The sequence below is a fragment of the Capricornis sumatraensis genome, chromosome 8 (assembly GCF_032405125.1).
Source record: "Capricornis sumatraensis isolate serow.1 chromosome 8, serow.2, whole genome shotgun sequence".
Lineage (NCBI taxonomy): Eukaryota > Metazoa > Chordata > Mammalia > Artiodactyla > Bovidae > Capricornis > Capricornis sumatraensis.
Window position 1 is genome coordinate 74408422 of NC_091076.1, and position 20901 is coordinate 74429322.

The 20901-nt window shown below is 42.1% G+C and overlaps 2 protein-coding genes across 2 annotated transcripts; both read right to left on the reverse strand.

The window, feature by feature from the left end:
- Window positions 1-261: 261 nt before the first annotated feature.
- Window positions 262-1209, reverse strand: LOC138084069 (olfactory receptor 3A1). The gene has a single exon (XM_068978153.1). The coding sequence runs from the start codon at window positions 1207-1209 to the stop codon at window positions 262-264; it is 948 nt and encodes a 315-aa protein (XP_068834254.1).
- A 7538-nt stretch (window positions 1210-8747) lies between these two features.
- On the reverse strand, window positions 8748-9695 carry LOC138084016 (olfactory receptor 3A1-like). The gene has a single exon (XM_068978081.1). The coding sequence runs from the start codon at window positions 9693-9695 to the stop codon at window positions 8748-8750; it is 948 nt and encodes a 315-aa protein (XP_068834182.1).
- Between the last annotated feature and the right edge of the window lie 11206 nt (window positions 9696-20901).

Here is a 20901-nt window from a genome sequence, read left to right on the forward strand (position 1 = left end):
GGGTTTCACTTCCACCCAGAAAAGGAGCGTACAGTGACTTAAGTTGTAATTTGTCAAGGAGACTGACCTGGCAGAATCTACCTGTCCATTGCCTATATTGGGTAGGGCTCCTATGCATATTATCCCCTGCAAAAAAAAAAAAAAAAATCCAAAAGCTCAGGGAGATAGAGAAGGTTCCAGACCATTTGTCCCAATTACTGCCCCCAGAGAATTTTTCCTTTAGTCCAAAGAGAGAAAGGGAGAAATTGACACAAGACCTCATCACGCCAGTGACCACCTCCCCTTGATCACCCGCCAGAGGGCACCCTGAACATCAGGGTTCCTGAGGCTGTAGATGATTGGATTCAGCATGGGGTTGGCTACAGTGTTAAAAATTCCAACAGCTTTATCCTTATCTGAAAGCTTGGCTGGACCTAGTCGCATGTAGTTAAAGATACCTGAACCATAGAATATGGCAACCACCGTGAGGTGGGAGCCACACGTGGAGAAGGCTTTCTTCCTGCCCTCTGCTGAGCGAATTCGTAGAACTGCAGCTGCCACATGAATGTAGGAGGTGACAACAAGAGCCAGGGGGGTACCTGCCATTATGAAACCCACGCCAAAGAGCAGCAGCTCGTTGAGCTGGGTGCTGGAGCAGGAGAGCTGGAAGAGCTGCGGGAGGTCACAGTAGAAGTGGTTGATCACACTGGGACCACAGAAGTTGAGTGTGGATATGGCTACAGTGTGGGTCAGTGCATTTGAGAAGGCACAAGCCCAGGACACAGCCACCAGTATCCTCTGGACTGTCGGGCTCATGCGGGTGCTGTAAGTGAGGGGTCGGCAGATGGCCAGGAATCGGTCATAGGCCATGGCTGTCAACAAGAAGCAGTCCACCCCAACCAGGAGGTGGAAGAAGAAAAGCTGTGAGAGGCAGGCTGCATAGGGAACTGTGCGCTTGTGGGACAAGAGACGACCCAGCATCGAGGGAATGGTGACGGTGATGCACCCAATGTCCAGCACTGATAGGTTCCCCAGGAAGAAGTACATGGGGGTGTGGAGTTTGGGCTCCACCAAGATGGCTGCCAGGATGCTGAGGTTGCCCCCGACAGTGACAAGGTAGGCAAGAAGGAAGAGTACAAAGACAGCTGGCCGCAGCCCTGGCGTCTCCACCAACCCCAGCAGGATGAATTCAGTAACAGCTGTTCCATTGGCCCCAGGTTTTGGCTGCATTAGTTCCTGCAAGGAAATATCCAAGAAGATAAGGAATAATTCCTCTCGATATATTCAAAAAGAAGAAATAGACTTCTTTCTATGTCCTGAGCCCTCTACTAAGTTCCCCCTTTCCAAGTAAGGACTTTCCCACCATCCAGTCCACACCACACTTGTTAACTCACTACATTTGCTTCAACATTCTCAGCTACATGGGAATCCTTTCACCATGTAAACATATATCAAATGATCATGTTATACTTTGACAATTTTACTTGTTGATTATACTTGTATTAGGTTAAAAAAGTAGCATTTTATAAGCTTAAAAAAACTGAAAAGTCAAGGAATAAACCTAAACTAATATAGGAATTTAGTATATAATACAAGCAGCACCTTAAAGGAATGGGAACAAGTATTATTCAATAAATACTTATGAGGGAAATAATATAGCTATGTTGGAAAACTATAAGTCATATACATACCTCATATATTTTGCAAAAATGAATTCTAAATGGATCAAAGTTTTAAATGAAGTATTAAACCACAAAGTTATTGGGGAAATGGAGAATTTAATAGTAGTGGTGCAAGGATAACTCAAAATATAGAAAACATTTTAATAATCAAAAGTAATGTTTTAATTATTTTAAAATTCTGCCAACTGGCTAAATGGACCCACTTCTTCCCAAAGCCCATTCTCTGCATGCTTCTAGATTAGGGTTGGCCACAAGGGGAATTTGCATAATATCTGTAAGACAGAAGTGAAAAGGAAAAAGGACGATTTGGCAACATCTTTCAAATTATAAATGTATTTTTCTTTTTACCTGACAATTCCATGTCTGGAAATTTACCCAACAGATATATGGTCACAGAAATGATGGTCACACAGAGATGATGTCTGTGTGAGCTTATTTGTTGCAGCATTGTCTGTAATAGCAAATAATTAGAAATAATCTATCTGTTCATTATTAAAGGGCTTACTAAGTTGATTATAGAATATTTTTCCAAAGGAATATTATGCAGCTGTAGGAAAGAGCTCTATCTGTGCAGATCTGAAAGATATCAAAGCAGTATTATTAAATGTAAAGCACAGCTTGTAGAATACATATACCATATACTATGCTTTGTTTGTTGTGCGGCAGAAACCAACACAACATTTAAAGCAATTATCCTTCAACTAAAAATAAAAATTAAAAGACCCCCACAACTCTGTGAATATGAATTGAACTGTATGCTTTAACTGCGTGAAGTGTGTGCTCAGTCACTCAGTCGTGCCCGACTCTTTTCGGTCTCATGGACTGTAGCCTGCCAGGGTCCTCAGTTCATGGAATTTTCCAGGCAAGAATACTGGAGTAGGTTGCCATTTCCTTCTCCAGGGGATTTTCCCAACCCAGGGATTGAACTGACAGAATTCCCTTGGAAGCATTCTGTGCTAATGATTACAAGGAGACTTACCCAGGGCTACAACAGTGCATAGTTTTAAGTGCTTTGCGTGTGGTTAGCTCATTTATTCCTCACAACCTCCCTATGAAACAGATACCATTTTAATCTGCATTTTACAGAAAGAACATGAGTCACATATAGCAAGTGGCTGAAGGCAAGGTCTTAACTAGGATATGCTGACTTTTAACCTGTTCTTAACATTTACGCATACCATCAGGACACCTCAAGGATCATAAAGCCATGTCCTTCTCATTCAACTCTCTCTCAATGTATTTCTTTTTTTTTTCCTCTCTCACAATGTATTTCTGACCCATTCTTATGACTCAAAGACTTACTCTCATACTCATGATAGCTGTGCCCTTGTAAATCCCAGTCTTGCCTTGTAGGCTGCAATAGCTCAACTCCAAATCAGTGCCTTGGATGGATCATGGCCACGGTCAGCATCTGCCCTCTGATTTCCCTTTTTATTTTAAACCATGTCTTAAGATTGCAAACTCTGTGAGTTCCTAGATTCCCACCTTTGCTTATGCTATTTTCTCTGTATTGAATGTCTTTCTTCCAATGTCATATGTTCAAAATCTTCATGACTCAGCTCAAATGCTGTCTTCCTCCAGAAACGCTGCCCTGATCTGTGCCCATTTTAAAGTGATACTTACATCTTCGACATTCCCGTTACACTTTAATTGTATTCTACGTGGCACTAAGCACTGTGCCTTCAGCACAGTCATTTAGTGATTTAGTCATTTAGCAATTTAAGGATGAGATTCATGGCTGACTCAACCTTAGGAACTACATGCATAAACTCATTGTAATTGTGCATCATTTTGTAAATAAATGAATAGCCGCACTGGTTGACAAAGAGGTTTTCTGGCCAAAGGGGCCTCATTGTGGGCTAAGGTGGTGAGGAAAGGATTTGTGGACAAGTGTGAATTGTGCTAGACATGATTTGGAGGAAGTCAAGTCTAGCGAAAGGCATAGGATGACTGCTGTAGGGACAGGGTTGATTCCTCCATTTGTCTCGATAGGCATGCAGGGGTCGTAGCATCCATGCATTTACAGATAGCTCTTTGTATGAACTTCCCACACATTTTCTACAATCAGAAGAGGGACTTTTCAAAAGCAAGTAAGTCATGAGCCAGAATACTATGCTCTTCTAGTAGCTTCTGTCCAGCCCTCAATTAACAAGGAACGAAACTTTCAGTCTCCTAAATTCTGGTAGTTCACCAGACTAGCTGTCCAGGGCTTCAGTGGCTGATGAAATCACAGGTGTAATCCATTAATGACATGACCCTTCTAGATCACCGTTCTTGGGGATCCATAAGAGTCCTGGGCTTCCCTCATTATGCTGTGACCACTCCCTGCTCTGAAATTCCAGTAGGTCCTTCAAGCTATAGGGTTGGTCTCAGGGATTTGGTCAAGTTGCCCAGTAAGGACTGAGTTCTGGGCAGGGACTTGAACACTGAATAAAATCAGAAAACAAGCTTTATCTTAAAAAGAAGGAAGAATTGGTAATGGTGCCTGGAAGTGAAACCTCAAGCTTTGGATCACAGTCCCAGCTTTTCCACTCACCTGATATGTCATCCTGTGAAAGTCTCTTTGTTTTTGCTTTTGAGACTTTGGTTGCTGCATCTGTAAAACCAGGAAGCTTGACTTAGTGACCACTGAAGTCCCTTCTCTGTTACATGGCAGCAGACGGAGGGTCATGTAAGAAGTCACTTTGCTGTGGCACAGAGGCCAGCGAGGTTTCATGGGAAGAGCTGTAAAAAGGGGATGAGAATCTGTACAAACTCAGTCCTCCGCTACTCTGGGGGAAAGAAAGGGGCCATATATACAGAAATGAGATAAAGAGAGGCTGAGGCCATCTCTGTCATGGGACTTCTCCACCATGGTGCTGTCCCCTTGAGACCTCAAAATTGGCCCAGGAAGGCGAAGGAGGCAATGGGGAGAGCTAAGGACAGGAACACAATACAAGCCCTAATAAATACTGCAGTGGCAAATCAGTGGTGCCTCATGACTCTGTTGACTTAGAATTTTTTCAAACATCTTCATCGCCATCCCTCATATTAATTTATGGAGCTGGTTAGGGCAGCTGTCCTGATAACTCTGTTTAACAGATGGGGCCGTAGGGAGCTATGGCTTTCCCAAAGTCATGAGGGAACTAGAAGCAGAGCCAGGATTGAATCTGGGGTCCCAGGTTGGAAGTTTTGCTTTCCCAGATGTCTGGTCCAAAAAAACCTTGGAGGTATAGACCAGCTGACTCCTGAACCCCGCAATGACGAATAAACCCAAGAAAGAAGACAAAGTCTCCTTTTCCAACTTCAAATTTGTAACAAATCTTCAGAAAGAAAATACATTCCCACCTGGGGCTTATCAACAAGGGACACAGACTCTTGGGGATCCTATAATGATCCTGAGGGTGGTAGAAGCTGAGGATCCCCCTGGGAGGTTGCCCCCCACCATAATTTTCTGGGCCAAGTCTTTCGAAAATGAGAGTCTACTGTTAGAGATGACAGAGATTGAAAATTGGAGAGGCTGTGTAATGCAACCCCTGGATTCTCATGTCCCTCTCAATTACACCACAGCCCCTATGACAGCACACTCTCTGTAGGTGCCTGCTGGACTTTGTAAAGGAATAGACCTGCTCATCCAGTTATGAACAGCTACTGAACCCCATTGAACCCCAGTTTCCCTATTTGGAAAATGGGTAATATTCTCTCAAGGTTTCTGGGAAAATTAAATAAAGTAACACACATGAAGTTCTTATTAGGAGACCACTGATGATGTTAGTAGCATAATAATAACATTTAATACACTGTGTACATGACACTACACCATGAGCTTTATATACACAGAATCTCAACCAACTTTTACAACAATCCTATGAGATAACAATTGCAAAATTTTTTGTTCTGGTTCTGTGAAAAGTGCCATTGGTAATTTGATAAGGATTGCATTGAATCTGTAGACTGCCTTGGGTAGTACAGTCACTTTTACAATATCGATTCTTCCAATCCAATAACAACAAGTGCACCTTACCCCAGGGCCCCAGCTTCTCTCCCACTCTGAGTGTCAGCCCACCAGACCTGACGCCAAGAGGGATCCCCTCAGCTACAGCTTCCCCCTACGGGCAAAACGGAACAGGAGGATACTTGCAGCCTTTGAACCCAGGACCCCGATAGGCTACTATGGTCACCTACAGAGCTCCCGCAGTTTTGGCTACCAAAGACCTCCACGGTTTTTGCCAACATTGACTTCAGTAGGACAAGCTACGCCAACTAATGTGCTTCTGCACAGCAAAGGAAGTAATTAATCAAAGGCAACCTACAGAATGGGAGAAAATGTTTGCAAACCCATATTTGGTGGCTTCCCAGATGGCTCAGTGGGTAAAGAATCCATCTGCAATGCAGGAGACACAGAAGACGAGGGCTCGCTTCTTGGGTCAGGATGATCCCCTGGAGACGGAAATGGCAACCCATTCCAGTATTATTGCCTGAAGAATTCCACAGACAGAGGAGCTTGGTGGGCTATAGTCCATGAGAGTGACAAAGAGTCAGACACAACTGAGCAACTAAGCCCATGTATCTGATAAAAGGTTAATACCCCAAATCTATAGAGATCACATACAACACAATACCAAGTAAAAGCAAAAAGTCCAATTTTGAAAATGGGCAACAGACCTCAATAGAAACATTTTTCCAGAGAAGACATCCAGATGATCAACAAGTACATGAAAAGGTGTTCAGCATCACTAGTCATCAGGGAACTGCAAGCCAAAACCACAGTGGTATCACTTCATACCTGTTAGTATGGCTACTGTCAAAAAGACAAGAAATAACAAATGTTGGTGAGGATGTGAAGAGAAGGGAGCCCTCACACACTGTTGGTGAGAATATAAATTGGTATAGCCATTTGGGAAACAGTACGGAGTTTCCTCAAAAAATTAAAAGTAGAGCTGCCATATGGTCTAGATCCTTTGTCCATGGGATTCTCCAGGCAAGAATACTGGAGTGGGTTGCCATTTCCTTCTTCAGGGGATCTTCCCCAGCCAGGAATCGAACCTGAGTCTCTTATGTCTCTTGCACTGGCAGGCAGGTGTCTTACCACTAGCGCCGCCTGGGAAGCCAAGTTACACACCCAAAGGGAATGAAATCATTAGTAAAGAGATATCTGTGCTCCATGTTCACTGCAGCAGTATTCATAATAGTCAAGATACGGAAACAACCTAAATGTTCTTCAGCAGATAATTGGATAAAGAAAATGTACACAGAGGAGTATCATTCCACCGCGAAAAGGAAGGAATGCCTGTTACTTGTAACAAAATGGGTAGAATTTGAGGGCAAGCTCGGTTGTCCATGGACTTCTCCAGGCAAGAATACAGGAGTGGGTGGCCATTCCCTTCTCCAGGGGATCTTCCCAACCCAGGGATCAAACCTGCATCTCCTGCATTGACAGGCAGATTCTTTACCACTAGCGCTACCTGGGAAGCCTTAATTAATCTCATTTAACCTAAATTGTGGGCTTCCCTGGTAGCTCAGACAGTAAAGCGTCTGCCTACAATGCGGGAGACCCGGGTTCGATTCCTGGGTCAGGAAGATCCCCTGGAGAAGGAAACGGCAACCCACTCCAGTATTCATGCCTGGAAAATGCTATGGACTGAGGAGCCTAGTGGGCTACAATCCATGGCGTCGCAGAGTTGGACATGACTGAGCGACTCCACTTCTTCACTTCACTTCAACCTTAATTACTTTCTAAAGACCTTATCACCAGATACAGGCACATTGGGAGTTTTAGGGCTTCAACAGATGAATTTTGGTGAGACACAATTCAGTCCACATCATGGATATTAAACATTTGAAAATATATTCAATTTAATGTGAACATCAAAGAGATGAATATTGAAACACTCATTGGTAATTTTCAACCTTTATATTGTGATAAATTAGAAGCATTTATTTATAGCAGTTGACAAAGTTATGAAGATGAAGTGATTTCACTCACTATTGGAATAACAGGATAGTGCAAATATTTTGTAGAACAAGAGTGAAATACATAGAAAAAGTCTAAAATTTTATTTCACTCAACTCAGGAATTTTATTAATTAGAGCTTTTAGAAATGTTAGAGGATAATAGAAACTCATCTCTAAAGAATAGTTTTTACATCATTGATTGTAATTGTAGTAAATCTAGAAACAATCTAAACTCCATCAAAAGGAATATGGTTAAGTAAATTATGATTAGCTCATAAATTAACATTAGGCAGTCATTAAAATGGATTAAGTAAGTTTTCAGATATTTAGCATGTAGAAAAGTCTACCGTGTAATGTGTAAACATAAAACATGGCATATATGCCTCTACTGATATGAACTATGTTTATGTGATATAAAAATACATAAATATATTTATGAATGTATAAAAAAACTAAAAAGGTAAGTACCAAATTCTTAACAGTAGTTTCTTCTGGAAAACTGCATTATGAAGAGTGAGGACAGAGAGGATAAAGGTTCTGATTTTACACTCATAAAATTTTGTTTTTGTTTCTATAAACATGATTTCTAAGAAAAATTTTAAATCAATGGATATTTCCATTTTAGAAAAATAGAAAGAAATACCAAAGGAAATATAAATTCTCCACTGTTAAAAACCCTAGAATCTTGAAGTATAGGCAGGGTACTGGAAATCAGGGCCTCAAATTATACTGTTCTAGGTCTGGATCCTTGTGTAAAAGCAGGTTGGGAATGCGGCTTTCAGAGCAAGCCTGACAGGAGGATGTGCTAATACTTGGCACCAGGCTGTGACTTTCCATATTGAAGTCTAGATAGAATCTCTGCTGGAGTATTTTGAGGAACCCCAGCAGCAAAAAACTAAAGGTTCTTTCTATCGGGTCATGAGCCTTCCAGAATATAGAACTACCTGGGTTCCATGTCCATCTGGAGTGTAAAGGGTAGCTAGGACCAAATGGCAACTAGTCAAGGGCTCTGGTCTACAGAACCTACACATCTATTATCAGCTCAAACCTCCTTGAGGAACAAGAAGCCTCACTTCCTAACAAAAGTCAACTTGCTCAAGATGTAGGATGGACAGGGACACTTGCTACGGTTTCACCCTCTTGAGACATCCCTCATGCAAAGGCTCGTTTCCCCTTGAGCACCCTCCTTAGGGCGCCCTGCACATCAGGGTTCCGGAGGCTGTAGATGAGTGGGTTCAGCATGGGACTGATGATGGTGTTGAGGATGCCAACACCCTTGTCCTTGTCGGAAGCCTCCACTGAGCCTAGCCGCATGTAGCTGAAGACGCCTGTGCCATAGAAGATGCCCACCACGGTGAGGTGGGAGCCACATGTGGAGAAGGCTTTCTTCCTGCCCTCCGCTGAGTGGATCCGCAGGACTGCAGCTGCCACATGGATGTAGGAGGTGACAATGAGAATCACAGGTGCACCTGCCATGAGGACACCCAGACCAAAGAGCAGCAGCTCGTTGAGCTGGGTGCTGGAGCAGGAGAGCTGGAAGAGCTGCGGGAGGTCACAGTAGAAGTGGTTGATCACACTGGGACCGCAGAAGTTGAGTGTGGATAAGGCTACAGTGTGGGTCAGTGCATTTGAGAAGGCACAAGCCCAGGACACAGCCACCAGTATCCTCTGGACTGTCGGGCTCATGCGGGTGCTGTAAGTGAGGGGTCGGCAGATGGCCAGGAATCGGTCATAGGCCATGGCTGTCAACAAGAAGCAGTCCACACCAGCCAGGAGGTGGAAGAAGAAAAGCTGTGAGAGGCAGGCTGCATAGGGAACTGTGCGCTTGTGGGACAAGAGACGACCCAGCATCGAGGGAACGGTGACGGTGATGCACCCAATGTCCAGCACTGATAGGTTTCCCAGGAAGAAGTACATGGGGGTGTGGAGTTTGGGCTCCACCAAGATGGCTGCCAGGATGCTGAGGTTGCCCCCGACAGTGACAAGGTAGGCAAAGAGGAAGAGTACAAAGACAGCTGGCCACAGCCCTGGCGTCTCCACCAACCCCAGCAGGATGAATTCAGTAACAGCTGTTCCATTGGCCCCAGGTTCTGGCTCCATGGGTCCCTATAAGAAGATATCCCATAGGGGAAGGGATCAGTCTTTCCAAGTTAGTTGATCAGTAGAAATATATTGACTCGCTTTCAGATGTCGAGCCTCAGAGTAAATTCCCAAGGTCCTAGTGGGTATTTTCTCTTTCAGGCCACACCTCACTCATTAACTTTCTCTGTCTTCATCTCAGTGTCCTTACCCAGTGTCCAGGTGAGTCACCCGCTGCCATAACTACATTGGACTTCCCCTCTTCCTCGTGAAAGATAAAAATCCCTTTCTTCCTTGGATTCCTAGAACCAAGGAAGGAGGCCCTCCCACCACCAACAACCCATATGAGAAGATTTGGGGAAAACATAATGCTGAAGTAAAACTGAGCAGATAGTAAAATAGATAGTAAATAAATAGATAGTAAACAGACAGTAAAATAGAAAGGGATAGAACTGATCGTGTTGTTGTTGTTTAGTTGCTAAGTCACATCTGACCCTTTTGCAACCCCATGGACTGTGGCCCGCCAGCCTCCTCTGTCGTTGGGATTTCCCAGGCAAGAATACTGGAGTGGGTTGACATTTCCTTCTCTAGAGGATCTTCCCAACCCAGGGACTGAACCCTCTTCCCTGGGGGGATCTTTACCACTGAGTCACCAGGGAAGCCAGAATTGACCGTATTTATAAGGACTTTATAATTTATAATTGTCCTTATAAACATATTACAAAGAAATAAATATCTGGCCAACATCTAAGTGAGAAAAATATAAAGGTACACAAAATTAGGAGTTAAAAGGGCCAAAAATAAATAAAATAGAAATGGAACACTATTTGTTCCTAAGTTTGAACAATCAATTCAAGAGTAGTCCCTAAACCAAATAAGCCAACTGAAAAATGGAAAAAGTGATTGATAATGTACTTCCATGTGTAGGCTCCAGGCTCATATGCTTCTTTGACCAATTTTTTTTTTAATACTTATAATATAAACTGTTCTTAAATTACAAAATATGAAAGCCTTCCAAATTTATATTTTTAAAGTTAGCAAATCCTGATATTAAAATGTAACAATGGCAGCAAAAAAGGAATTATTCTACGCTACCCTTGTTTAATACTATGTATGTAAAAATCTTAAGTACAATACATGAATCCATCATTATCTAGTAGACTTTATAGCAGAGGATGGTTTAATATTGGTAAATCTATTAATATATTATAGCATATTAATTGGCTTAAAAAGAGGAAAATTTTATAGAGGCAATTCTTAAACACACATATACTGGATATATAGAGAAAAGAAAAAAAAAGAGAAAAACACACTTGTAGTTACTTGAAATGAAAATATATCACTTTATGTTATAGAGCATATCTATTGCAAATCTAAATCATTCATAGTGGCAGAGTAGTAGTGACATTTGTATTAAAATCGGGAGCAAGTAAAGCTATGGCCTTTGCTACTTCAAATATTTCTCATTCTAAAAGTTTTGGGCAAAGGGAAATAAAATGCTTAGGTAATAAAAACAAAAAAGAAAAGAGTAAGTTGAGAACAATAATATTGCCTCAATAGAAGAAAGAAAAAACTTGGAAACTTGTGGATTTATTAAGATATTAGCAAGTTAAATAAAAAATAATTATACACAAGTCAATAGATTCCTTACACACCAACAAAAGTCAGTCAGGGTTAGTTGCTCAGTCATGTTTGACTGCTTGTGACCCTATGGACTGCAGCCTGTCAGGCTCCTCTGTCCATGGAATTCTCCTGGCAAGAATACTGGGATGGGTTGCCATTCCCTTCTCCAGGGGATCTTCCTGACCCCAGGGATTGAACCCGGGTCTCCTGCACTGCAGGCAGATTCTATACCACCTGAGCCACCAGAGAAGCCCACATGCCAACAATAGTCAGCTATAAAACTCAAAAGTTTAATTGTAGGGTGAAATCTTACAAAATGAATCAGATTACTTTCATAATAATATATCTTTCAATGTTCTATTTGTCTAAATTCCAGAGATCTTTAAAGGCCAGCAGTAGTAGCTCAGTAGTTCCTCCCATCATATTTCCACCAGGTTCAAGGTGCTCAAGTCCCTTATATAAAATGACTTAGCACAGTCAGCCCTCTGTGTCCATGGGTTCTGCATCCAACTGTTGACAGAGCCAACTGTTTACAACTTTTTAAACTGTACCAAGGTAATCTTACCAGGAGGAAATTTTTAGTTAAAAGGGCCAGCTTCTCTTTGTCAAAGGAAAATATATAGCTTTAATGCAACAGAAGCAGAAGAAGAGGTTAAGAAGAGATGGTGAGAATACACAGGAGAACTATACAAAAAAGATCTTCATGACCCATGTAATCACGATGGCATGATCATTCACCTAGAGCCAGACATCCTGGAATGTGACATCAAGTGGGCCCTAGGAAGCATCATTGCGAACAAAGTTAGTGGAGGTGATGGAATTCCAGTTGAGTTATTTGAAATCCTAAAAGGTGATGCTGTGAAAGTGCTGCACTCAATATGCCAACAAATTTGGAAAACTCAGCAGTGGCCACAGGACTGGAAAAGTTCAGTTTTCATTTCAATCCCAAAGAAAAGCAATGCCAAAGAATGTTCAAACTACCACACAATTGCACTCATCTCACATGCTAGCAAAGTAATGCTCAAAATTCTGCAAGCCAGGCTTCAACAGAAGGTGAACTGTGAATTACCAGATGTTCAAGTTGGATTTAGAAAAGGCAGAGGAACCAGAGATCAAATTGCCAACATCCGTTGAATCAGGGAGAAAGCGAAAGAGTTCCAGAAAAACATCTACTTCTGCTTTATTGACTATGCCAAAGCCTTTGACTGTGTGGGTCACAACAAACTGTGGAAAATCCTTAGAGATGGGAATACCAGGCCACCTTACCTGCCTCCTGAGAAATCTGTATGCAGGTCAAGAAGCAACAGTTAGAACTGGACATGGAACAACAGACTGGTTCCAAATTGAGAAAGGAGTACGTCAAGGCTGTATATTGCTTATTTAACTTATATGCAAAATGCCTGGTGGATGAAGCACAAGCTGGAATCAAGAATGCCAGGAGAAATATCAATAACCTCAGATGTGCAGATGACACCACCCTTACAGCAGAAAGTGAAGAAGAACTAAAGCGCCTCTTGATGAAAGTGAAAGAGGAGAGTGAAAAAGTTGGCTTAAAACTCAACATTCAGAAAACTAAGGTCATGGCATCCGGTCCCATCACTTCACAGCAAATAGATGGGGAAACAGTGGAAACAGTGACAGATTTTATTTTCCTGGGCTCCAAAATCACTGCAGATGGTGACTGCAGCCATGAAATTAAAAGATGATTTCTCCTTGGAAGAAAAGCTATGAAAAGCTACACAGCATATTAAAAAGCAGAGACATTACTTTTTCAACAAACATCTGTCTAGTCAAAGCTATGGTTTTTCCAGTAGTCGTTTATAGATGTGAGAGTTGGAATATAAAGCAAGCTGAGTGCCAAAAAATTGATGCTTCTGAACTGTGGTGTTGGAGGTTAACTCTGTTATCCTCCTGCGTGGTCATTTCTCTACAGAGCATCCCACTATTCTATTCACTATAAATGGCTTCAGGACAGATTTAGGCCTGACTCAGCTTTGTATTCTCAGTGCCTATCATCACACTTCGCATTCAGTAGATGCTTAACATTTCTGAAATAAGTAAATAAATGAATTTGGCAACCAACACCAAGGAGTTGGGAAAGGATTTCTGAATGAGCCGGAATTTATGCAAGAAAATGAAAGGTTGATATGATTTGAAAGAGATATGGATTTTAGTGAAAGGCAGAGCAATACTACTGTGGGAATCACCAATTCTTTAGCTAGATTGGACATCAGGAACAATTAAAGTGAAAGTGAAGTCGCTCAGTCGTGTCAGACCTTCTCCAGAGGATCTTCCCAACCCAGGGATCAAATATGGGTCTCCCGCATTGTAGGCAGACGCTTTACCATCTGAACCACCAGGGAAGTCAGTTAAGCAGTAGTTAAAACAATCCTGGTCACTGACACATATCTTTTCTTGAAATAGCCCCAAAATCAGGAGGGTCAGACCCGGTGAAAAAATAAGGCTAGACAAAAAGCGTGCTTCCCAGGTGGTGCTAGTGATAAAGAACCTGCCTGCCAGTGCAGGAGATGTAAGATACGTAAGTTTGATCCCTGGGTCAGGAAGATCCCCTGGAGGAGGAGTAGAGTATACCTCACAGAGATGCCATGGAATCCTCACTCTTAGTGGTGAAGCTTACTTACTGCTACCAAGATTCCAGGATGATCACTGGGCTGTTCATCTAAGGAGTCCATCTTAAACAAGATCACCATGATGACCTTAACTGAAGAGGTTCTCCTAGATTATGACTCTCAGGTCTTCGAAGTGAGCCCCAGTCTGTCCATACTGAGTGTTTATGGCTCCCTGCTATGATGTTCCAACTAAACCCTTTATGCATCTGATAAGGAAGGCTCAATCAGGCCCTGTGATGGAGGGGTCTGGTCCATGGTTGCCTGATGAATGGGTCCAGCAGGAAAACTGGATTTGATGAATGCCCTCCTGCTCACTCCAATGAAAACAGAAAGCTGGCTTCATCCAAGAATGACAAGCATTGGCAAAGTGGCCTGGAATGAGAAGTGTCAGCTCTTCCCCTCACCTGATGTGTTACCCAGAGTTAAGACTCTTTCTCTACTGAATCCTCTGTGAAAGAGATCTGACTTGCTTGATAACAACTCAAGTGGCTTCTCCATTACTAGGGAGCAGAGGGGAACCCTGGAGAATACTTACCTTGTTACAGGTACAGAAGCTAGGGAGGTTCCTGGTGAAGAGGGGGCAGCACTGTGCAGGCCCTGGCCCCGGAGAGCAAGGAAAGGGCCATATATAAGAAAACGGGTGAAGGAGAGATGAGATCACCCGTGTTGTGAGGTGCTACCCACTGCATGTCACCCCTGGGGCCCTCAGAAATTAGCCCTCCCAGGAAGGTTTGGGGTTTGGGGAGCCACAGACCAATAAGCAACCCAAGTCTCTGCTGAGCCCAGTAATGATGCTTTACAACTTTGTGATGCTTCTGATTTCCTCAAAATGATCTCCCATCTGACTCCTTGCTCCACCTCTCATGTGGCTTCCATGGGATGACTGGGGGGTGTTATTAATCCTATTTATCACTCAAGGACAGTGGAGTCCAAAGAGGTTTCCAAAGTCACCCATGGAGCTAATGGTAGAGCTGGGATGAAACCAGAGTCCAGACTGAGAGATTTGCTCTCCCAGAAGGAGAGCTTTGAGCAGAGTGCAGCCGACTTCCCAGGCTTGCCTTGACTTGTGGATGAGAAGAAGCACAAGAAAGGAGGCAAAGAAGAGAAGCCTTCTGCAAACTCAGTTTCCTAAAGAGTCCTCAGGAATGCACTGCCTTCTCCATCGAGACTTGTTAGTGGAGGCCACTAGGATTGCATCTTGGAGGGTCCCGTAATGATTCTGGAAGTAGCAATAGAAAAACTGAGTTGTATTATGCCCACCCTTGACTCAGACGGTAAAGAATCTCTCTGCAATGTGGGAGATCCAGGCTTAATCCCTGGGCTGGGAAGATACATCAGAGAAGGGAAATCCCATTTACAGAGGAGGCTGGTGGGCTACAGTCTATGGAGTTACAAAGAGTCAGACATGACTGAGCAACTAACACTTTCACTTTTCTTTCTTCATGCCCACCATAATGGAGAATTGCACTGGTTTAGCTGTAGAACCCCTGGTCCTCATGCTTTCCCAGGACAACCTGATGCAGCATGAAAAGCATGGATGTGGTCTATGGACTCACTAGGACTAGCTGCTGAAGAACTCTGAAGTTTCCTCATCTGTAAAATGAGGACAATATCTTGACCGCTGAGGGAGGGCTGGTCTGAGAATTAAATGAAATTAATGTAATTAAATTCCCTGGGGAACCTGGGGATCAAGTAATAATAATAATAATAGCAATCACTAATATTTTCTACATTTTAATGTGTTATCTTCCTTAATCCTCCCAATAACTCTGATGTAATTTGCTGTTTGCCTCACAAAGCAGAGGAGGAGACTTAGGCTCAGTGAGGTTTAGTAATTTGCTTGATGCTATACACAACTAGATGTAACAGAGCTGGATCTCAAACCCCATAATATGGTTTTAACAACTTTCTAGAAAACTTTCCATCCTTACTGGAGTGGGTTGCCATTTCCTTCTTCAGAGGATCTTCCTGATCCAGGGATTGAACCCATGTCTCTGCATTGCCTGCATTGGCAGGCAGGTTCTTTACCAGCTGAGCTACCAGGGAAGTCCTCTCTTCTTCCAGCTTCTTCAAAAATCACCTACTGCCATGTCATATGGCCCATTGACTCTGTCTCTGCTGCCAAGATGGACCCTTATGCTGGTGCCAACCTTTTTCAGCTCCTTCATGGTCAACTGCACATGATGCCTCTGCTTACAGGATATTAGCCATTTGCGAGTGTTCGTGGGTGTATTTCATTTTCCGATGCTTGCTGTCCATCTCACAATTGCCTGGTACCTGTCACGCCATGGATGAGCTTGAGGCTTTCTGTCCAAGCTGTGCTCTTTTTGCCCAACCCCTGTTCTCAACTCTGGCCCCTAATTCTAGCTAAAAGCTGCTGCCAGCCATGGTATGACTCTCTTACTGTCACACTAAACTGCTCCTGCCTGCCCTACAAGGCATCTCAACATGTTTTTTAAGGTACAGTAATGAAGATTGTGCCGTATCCGAGCAAAACAAGAGAACTGGCTTACCTGATGGCTCAGTAGGTAAAGAATCTGCCTACAAGGCAGTAGATGAACACAGATTCAATCCTTGGGTCAGGAAGATCTCCTGGAGAAGGAAATGGTAACCCACTCCAGTATTCTTGTTTGGGAAATCCCATGGACAGAGGAGCCTGGCGGGCTATGGTCCAAAGAATCACAAAAGAGTCAAACATGACTGAGCTGACCAAGCACATCAGAGAAATGAAGCAAAAGAACAAATCAGAGAGTCTGAAAATAATATGTGGGGGTTTGGTATGTGATGTGGGCAGCCAACAGAGCAGCAGGAAGAGGACATGCCTTTCAATAAATGATGCTGGGGTAATCAGATAGCCACAGGAAAAATAACATTACTGTCTTTCTGTCTTTACTCCTTAGTTTCAGGAGGATGAGATTCTTATATTGAAGATTAAAGATGTTCAGATTGTAAAAATAGTCAATGGAATACATTCATGCTCTTCTAGGAGTTCAGTCATTCTTAAAGAAGTTCAAAAGGGCCTTACATGGCAGTCTAGTGGTTAAGACACCACACTTCCAATGCAGGGGATGCAGGTTCAGTCCCTGGTCTGGGAACTAAGATACCAAATGCTGCATGGTATGGCCAAAAAATAATTTTAAAAAAGAAGATTAAAAAAAAAAAAAGAGGTCCAAAAAACTTTAGTCATTTTTAAAAGACTGAGAGATTTGCCTGCATTAAAATGTAAAACTCCCTACACATCACAGGATAACTGTTTTAAAGTGAAAATACATGTAGAGGATCATGTCATCTGCAAACAGTGAGAGTTTTACTTCTTTTCCAATTTGGATTCCTTTTATTTCTTTTTCTGCTCTGATTGCTGTGGCCAAAACTTCCAGAACTATGTTGAATAGTAGTGGTGAAAGTGGGCACCCTTGTCTTGTTCCTGACTTTAGGGGAAATGCTTTCAATTTTTCACCATTGAGGATAATGTTTGCTGTGGGTTTGTCATATATAGCTTTTATTATGTTGAGGTATGTTCCTTCTATTCCTGCTTTCTGGAGAGTTTTTATCATAAATGGATGTTGAATTTTGTCAATGGCCTTCTCTGCATCTATTGAGATAATCTTATGGCTTTTATTTTTCAATTTGTTAATGTGGTGAATTACACTGATAGATTTACGGATATTGAAGAATCCTTGCATCCCTGTGATAAAGCCCACTTGGTCATGGTGTATGATCTTTTCAATGTGTTGTTGGATTCTGATGTCCATCAGTAGACGAATGGATAAGAAAGCTGTGGTACATATACACAATGGAGTATTACTCAGTCATGAAAAAGAATACATTTGAATCAGTTCTAATGAGATGGATGAAACTGGAGCCGATTATACAGAGTGAAGTAAGCCAGAAAGAAAAGCACCAATACAGTATACTAACACATATATATGGAATTTAGAAAGATGGTAATGATGACCCTGTATGCGAGACAGCAAAAGAGACACAGATGTGTAGAGCAGACTTTTGGACTCTGAGGGAGAGGGAGAGGGTAGGATGCTTTTGGAGAATGGCATTGAAACATGTATACTATCATGTAAGAAACGAATCACCAGTCTATGTTCGATGCAGGATACAGGATGCTTGGGGCTGGTGCACGGGGATGACCCAGAGAGATGATATGGGGTGGGAGATGGGAGGGGGGTTCATATTTGGGAACTCATGTATACTCTTGGGGGATTCATGTCAATGTATGGCAAAACCAATACAGTATTGTAAAGTAAAATAAAGTAAAAATAAAAATTTAAAAAAATAAAAAAATAAATACAGTTACAAATTAAAAGAGACTTGTGGACTTCCCTGGTGGTCCAGAGGTTAAGAATTTGCCTGCCAATTCAGGGGGCGTGGGTTTGATCCCCGGTCTGGGAAGATTCCACATGCCTCAGGGCAACTAAGCCCATATACACCAACTACTAAAGCCCAGGTGCCCTAGAGCCCATGCTCTGCAACAAAAGAAGCCACCACAATGAGAAGTTACTGCGAGTAGCCCCAGCTGCTGCTGCTGCTGCTAAGTCGCTTCAGTCGTGTGCGACCCCATAGATGGCAGCCCACCAGGCTCCCCCGTCCATGGGATTCTCCAGGCAAGAACACTGGAGTGGGTTGCCATTTCCTTCTCCAGTGCATGAAAGTGAAAAGTGACAGTGAAGTTGCTCAGTCATGTCCAACCCTCAGCGACCCCATGGACTGCGGCCCTCCAGGCTCCTCCATCCATGGGATTCCCCAGCTAGCGGCAACCAAAGAAAAGCCCACACAGCAACAAAGAGCCAGCACAGCCAAAAATAAATACGTACATAAAAACGTTTACAGAGTAAAAGAGACTTGCAATATGTATATAGCTCTTCTAGAGTATCCAAAATATTTCCAGACTTCTGCACTCAATTAAAATAATACAATGGATCTGATAGAAAACAAAGGATATGAACAAAAGAGGAAACACAAATGGCCAGTGAGAGGAAGTTCAGCCTTATTTGTGATCTACCAAATGCAAACTAAAATCACAGTTGAGACACCATTTCACACTGTATCCGTCTAAATAAAGAAATGAGATAATGGCAAGTTTTAATGAGAATATAGAATTTTAAAAAATCTTGTATACAACTGCTGAGACCCTAAAGTGGTATAAGTCCTTTGGGAAACAATTTGAATTTATCCTTTAAATCTGAAGGTGCACAGACTCTATTTCTAATTAACAATCATAGAGAAGTCCTTGCATGTGTGCACCAAGAAATATATATAACAGTGTTCACAGAAGCAAAATACCTTGAAACAGGAAAGAAATGATAACCTTTGGTGTATAAATAGCCTACAATGCTATACAGCCTTGAAAGAATAAATGAGCAACAGTTGTAGACACTAACATGAGAATCATACAAACATAATAGTGAAATAAACAAGTCAAAGAAGAATAACTACTGAAGGACCCCATTTATATAAAGACCAAATACAATGGTTAAGTCTAGATGATAGGTATATGGGTGTTTACTGCATAATTTTTAAACTTTACAATGTGCTCTAAAATGTTTATAATAAAATATTAGGGGAAAACAGTCATTTTTTTAAAGATCTTTTTTTAATGTGGACCATTTTCAAAGTCTTAATTGAATTTGTTACAAAATGGCTTCTGTTTTTGTTCTGGCTTTTGGCCGAAAGGCATGTGGGCTCTCAGCTCCCCAATCAGGGACTGAACCCTCACCCCCTGCACTAGAAGGTGGAGTCTTAACCCCTGGACCACCAGGGAAGTCCCAGTCTGTCTTTAAAGAGAAGATCTGGCTAAATATCTTGCTATCAAATATACAAGTTTTTATTACTTTTCAAACTACTTCTAGGAATCTGTTCTAAGTGTACAAAAGCCATAATAAGGGGAAATTTTAACTTATCTAACCATAAGGGAATAATCAAGAAAATTTTATATTCACCATCCCTTTATTGATTGAAATGCTCTTCCTTTGAGCATTTCATTCTCAAACTGAGAAAACCACTGCTTATGCAACATTGTTATATAAGCATTTTATTTATGACCCAGTGTGCATCTGGAGGTGACCCTAGGGAGGAAATGGCATCAGGAGATGAGATTCCCTCTGATATTCTAAGGGGCTTCCCAGGTGGCACAGTGATAAAGAATCTGCCTGCCAAAGCAATAGACATAGGAGATGAGGGTTCAGTCCTAGTCAGGAAGATGCCCTGGAGTAAGAAATGACTACTCATTGCAGTATTTTTGCCTGGAAACTTCTAGGCACAGAAGAGCCTGGTGGGCTACAGTACATGGGGTCGCAGAGTTGGACACAACTGAGCCTGCACACACTTGCACTGATATCCTACCCGTTATGCTTGGACTTGGACATGTCAATGCCCTGCACCCTCTTCTGGGAGGCTCTTCCATTCCTCATGCAAACTGATCTCAGTAAGACCTTCCGTCATTGCCATATTTGTCTAACTTCTAAGGTGAAATAACTCATTCTCAAACTGAGAATACCACTGCTTATGCAACATTGTTATATAAGCACTTTATTTATGAAACATGTTAAAAATAAAAATGAATGCCCAAAGCATTATTAATGAAATAAAAAATAATCAGAAAGAGAGACATTATAGCATTTTTTATCTAGTTGGGAGCTGAAGTCTAGACTTGTAGCAAGATAGTAATGGGTAGTAAAAGGTTCAATTTGGGTCCTGGAATCTTGAAGTTCCCTTCTGTTGTCAGCTGTCAGTAGAGATGTCAACTCATTCTAATTCCCTGTCAATGTCTCCTTGGCCTCTGGCAGTCCTGAGTCACTGTGAGTCTCTTCCGTTGATCCTGCAAAGAACTCTCAAACTCGCTAATGAGAGCCAGTGGGAAAGCATTCTCTCTTTTTTTTTTCTTTCTTTCTTTTTTTTTTTTGGAGTCAAAATTGAGATCCAGATCACTTTATTTCATCACCAAAGTGGCCTAATGAAGTCAG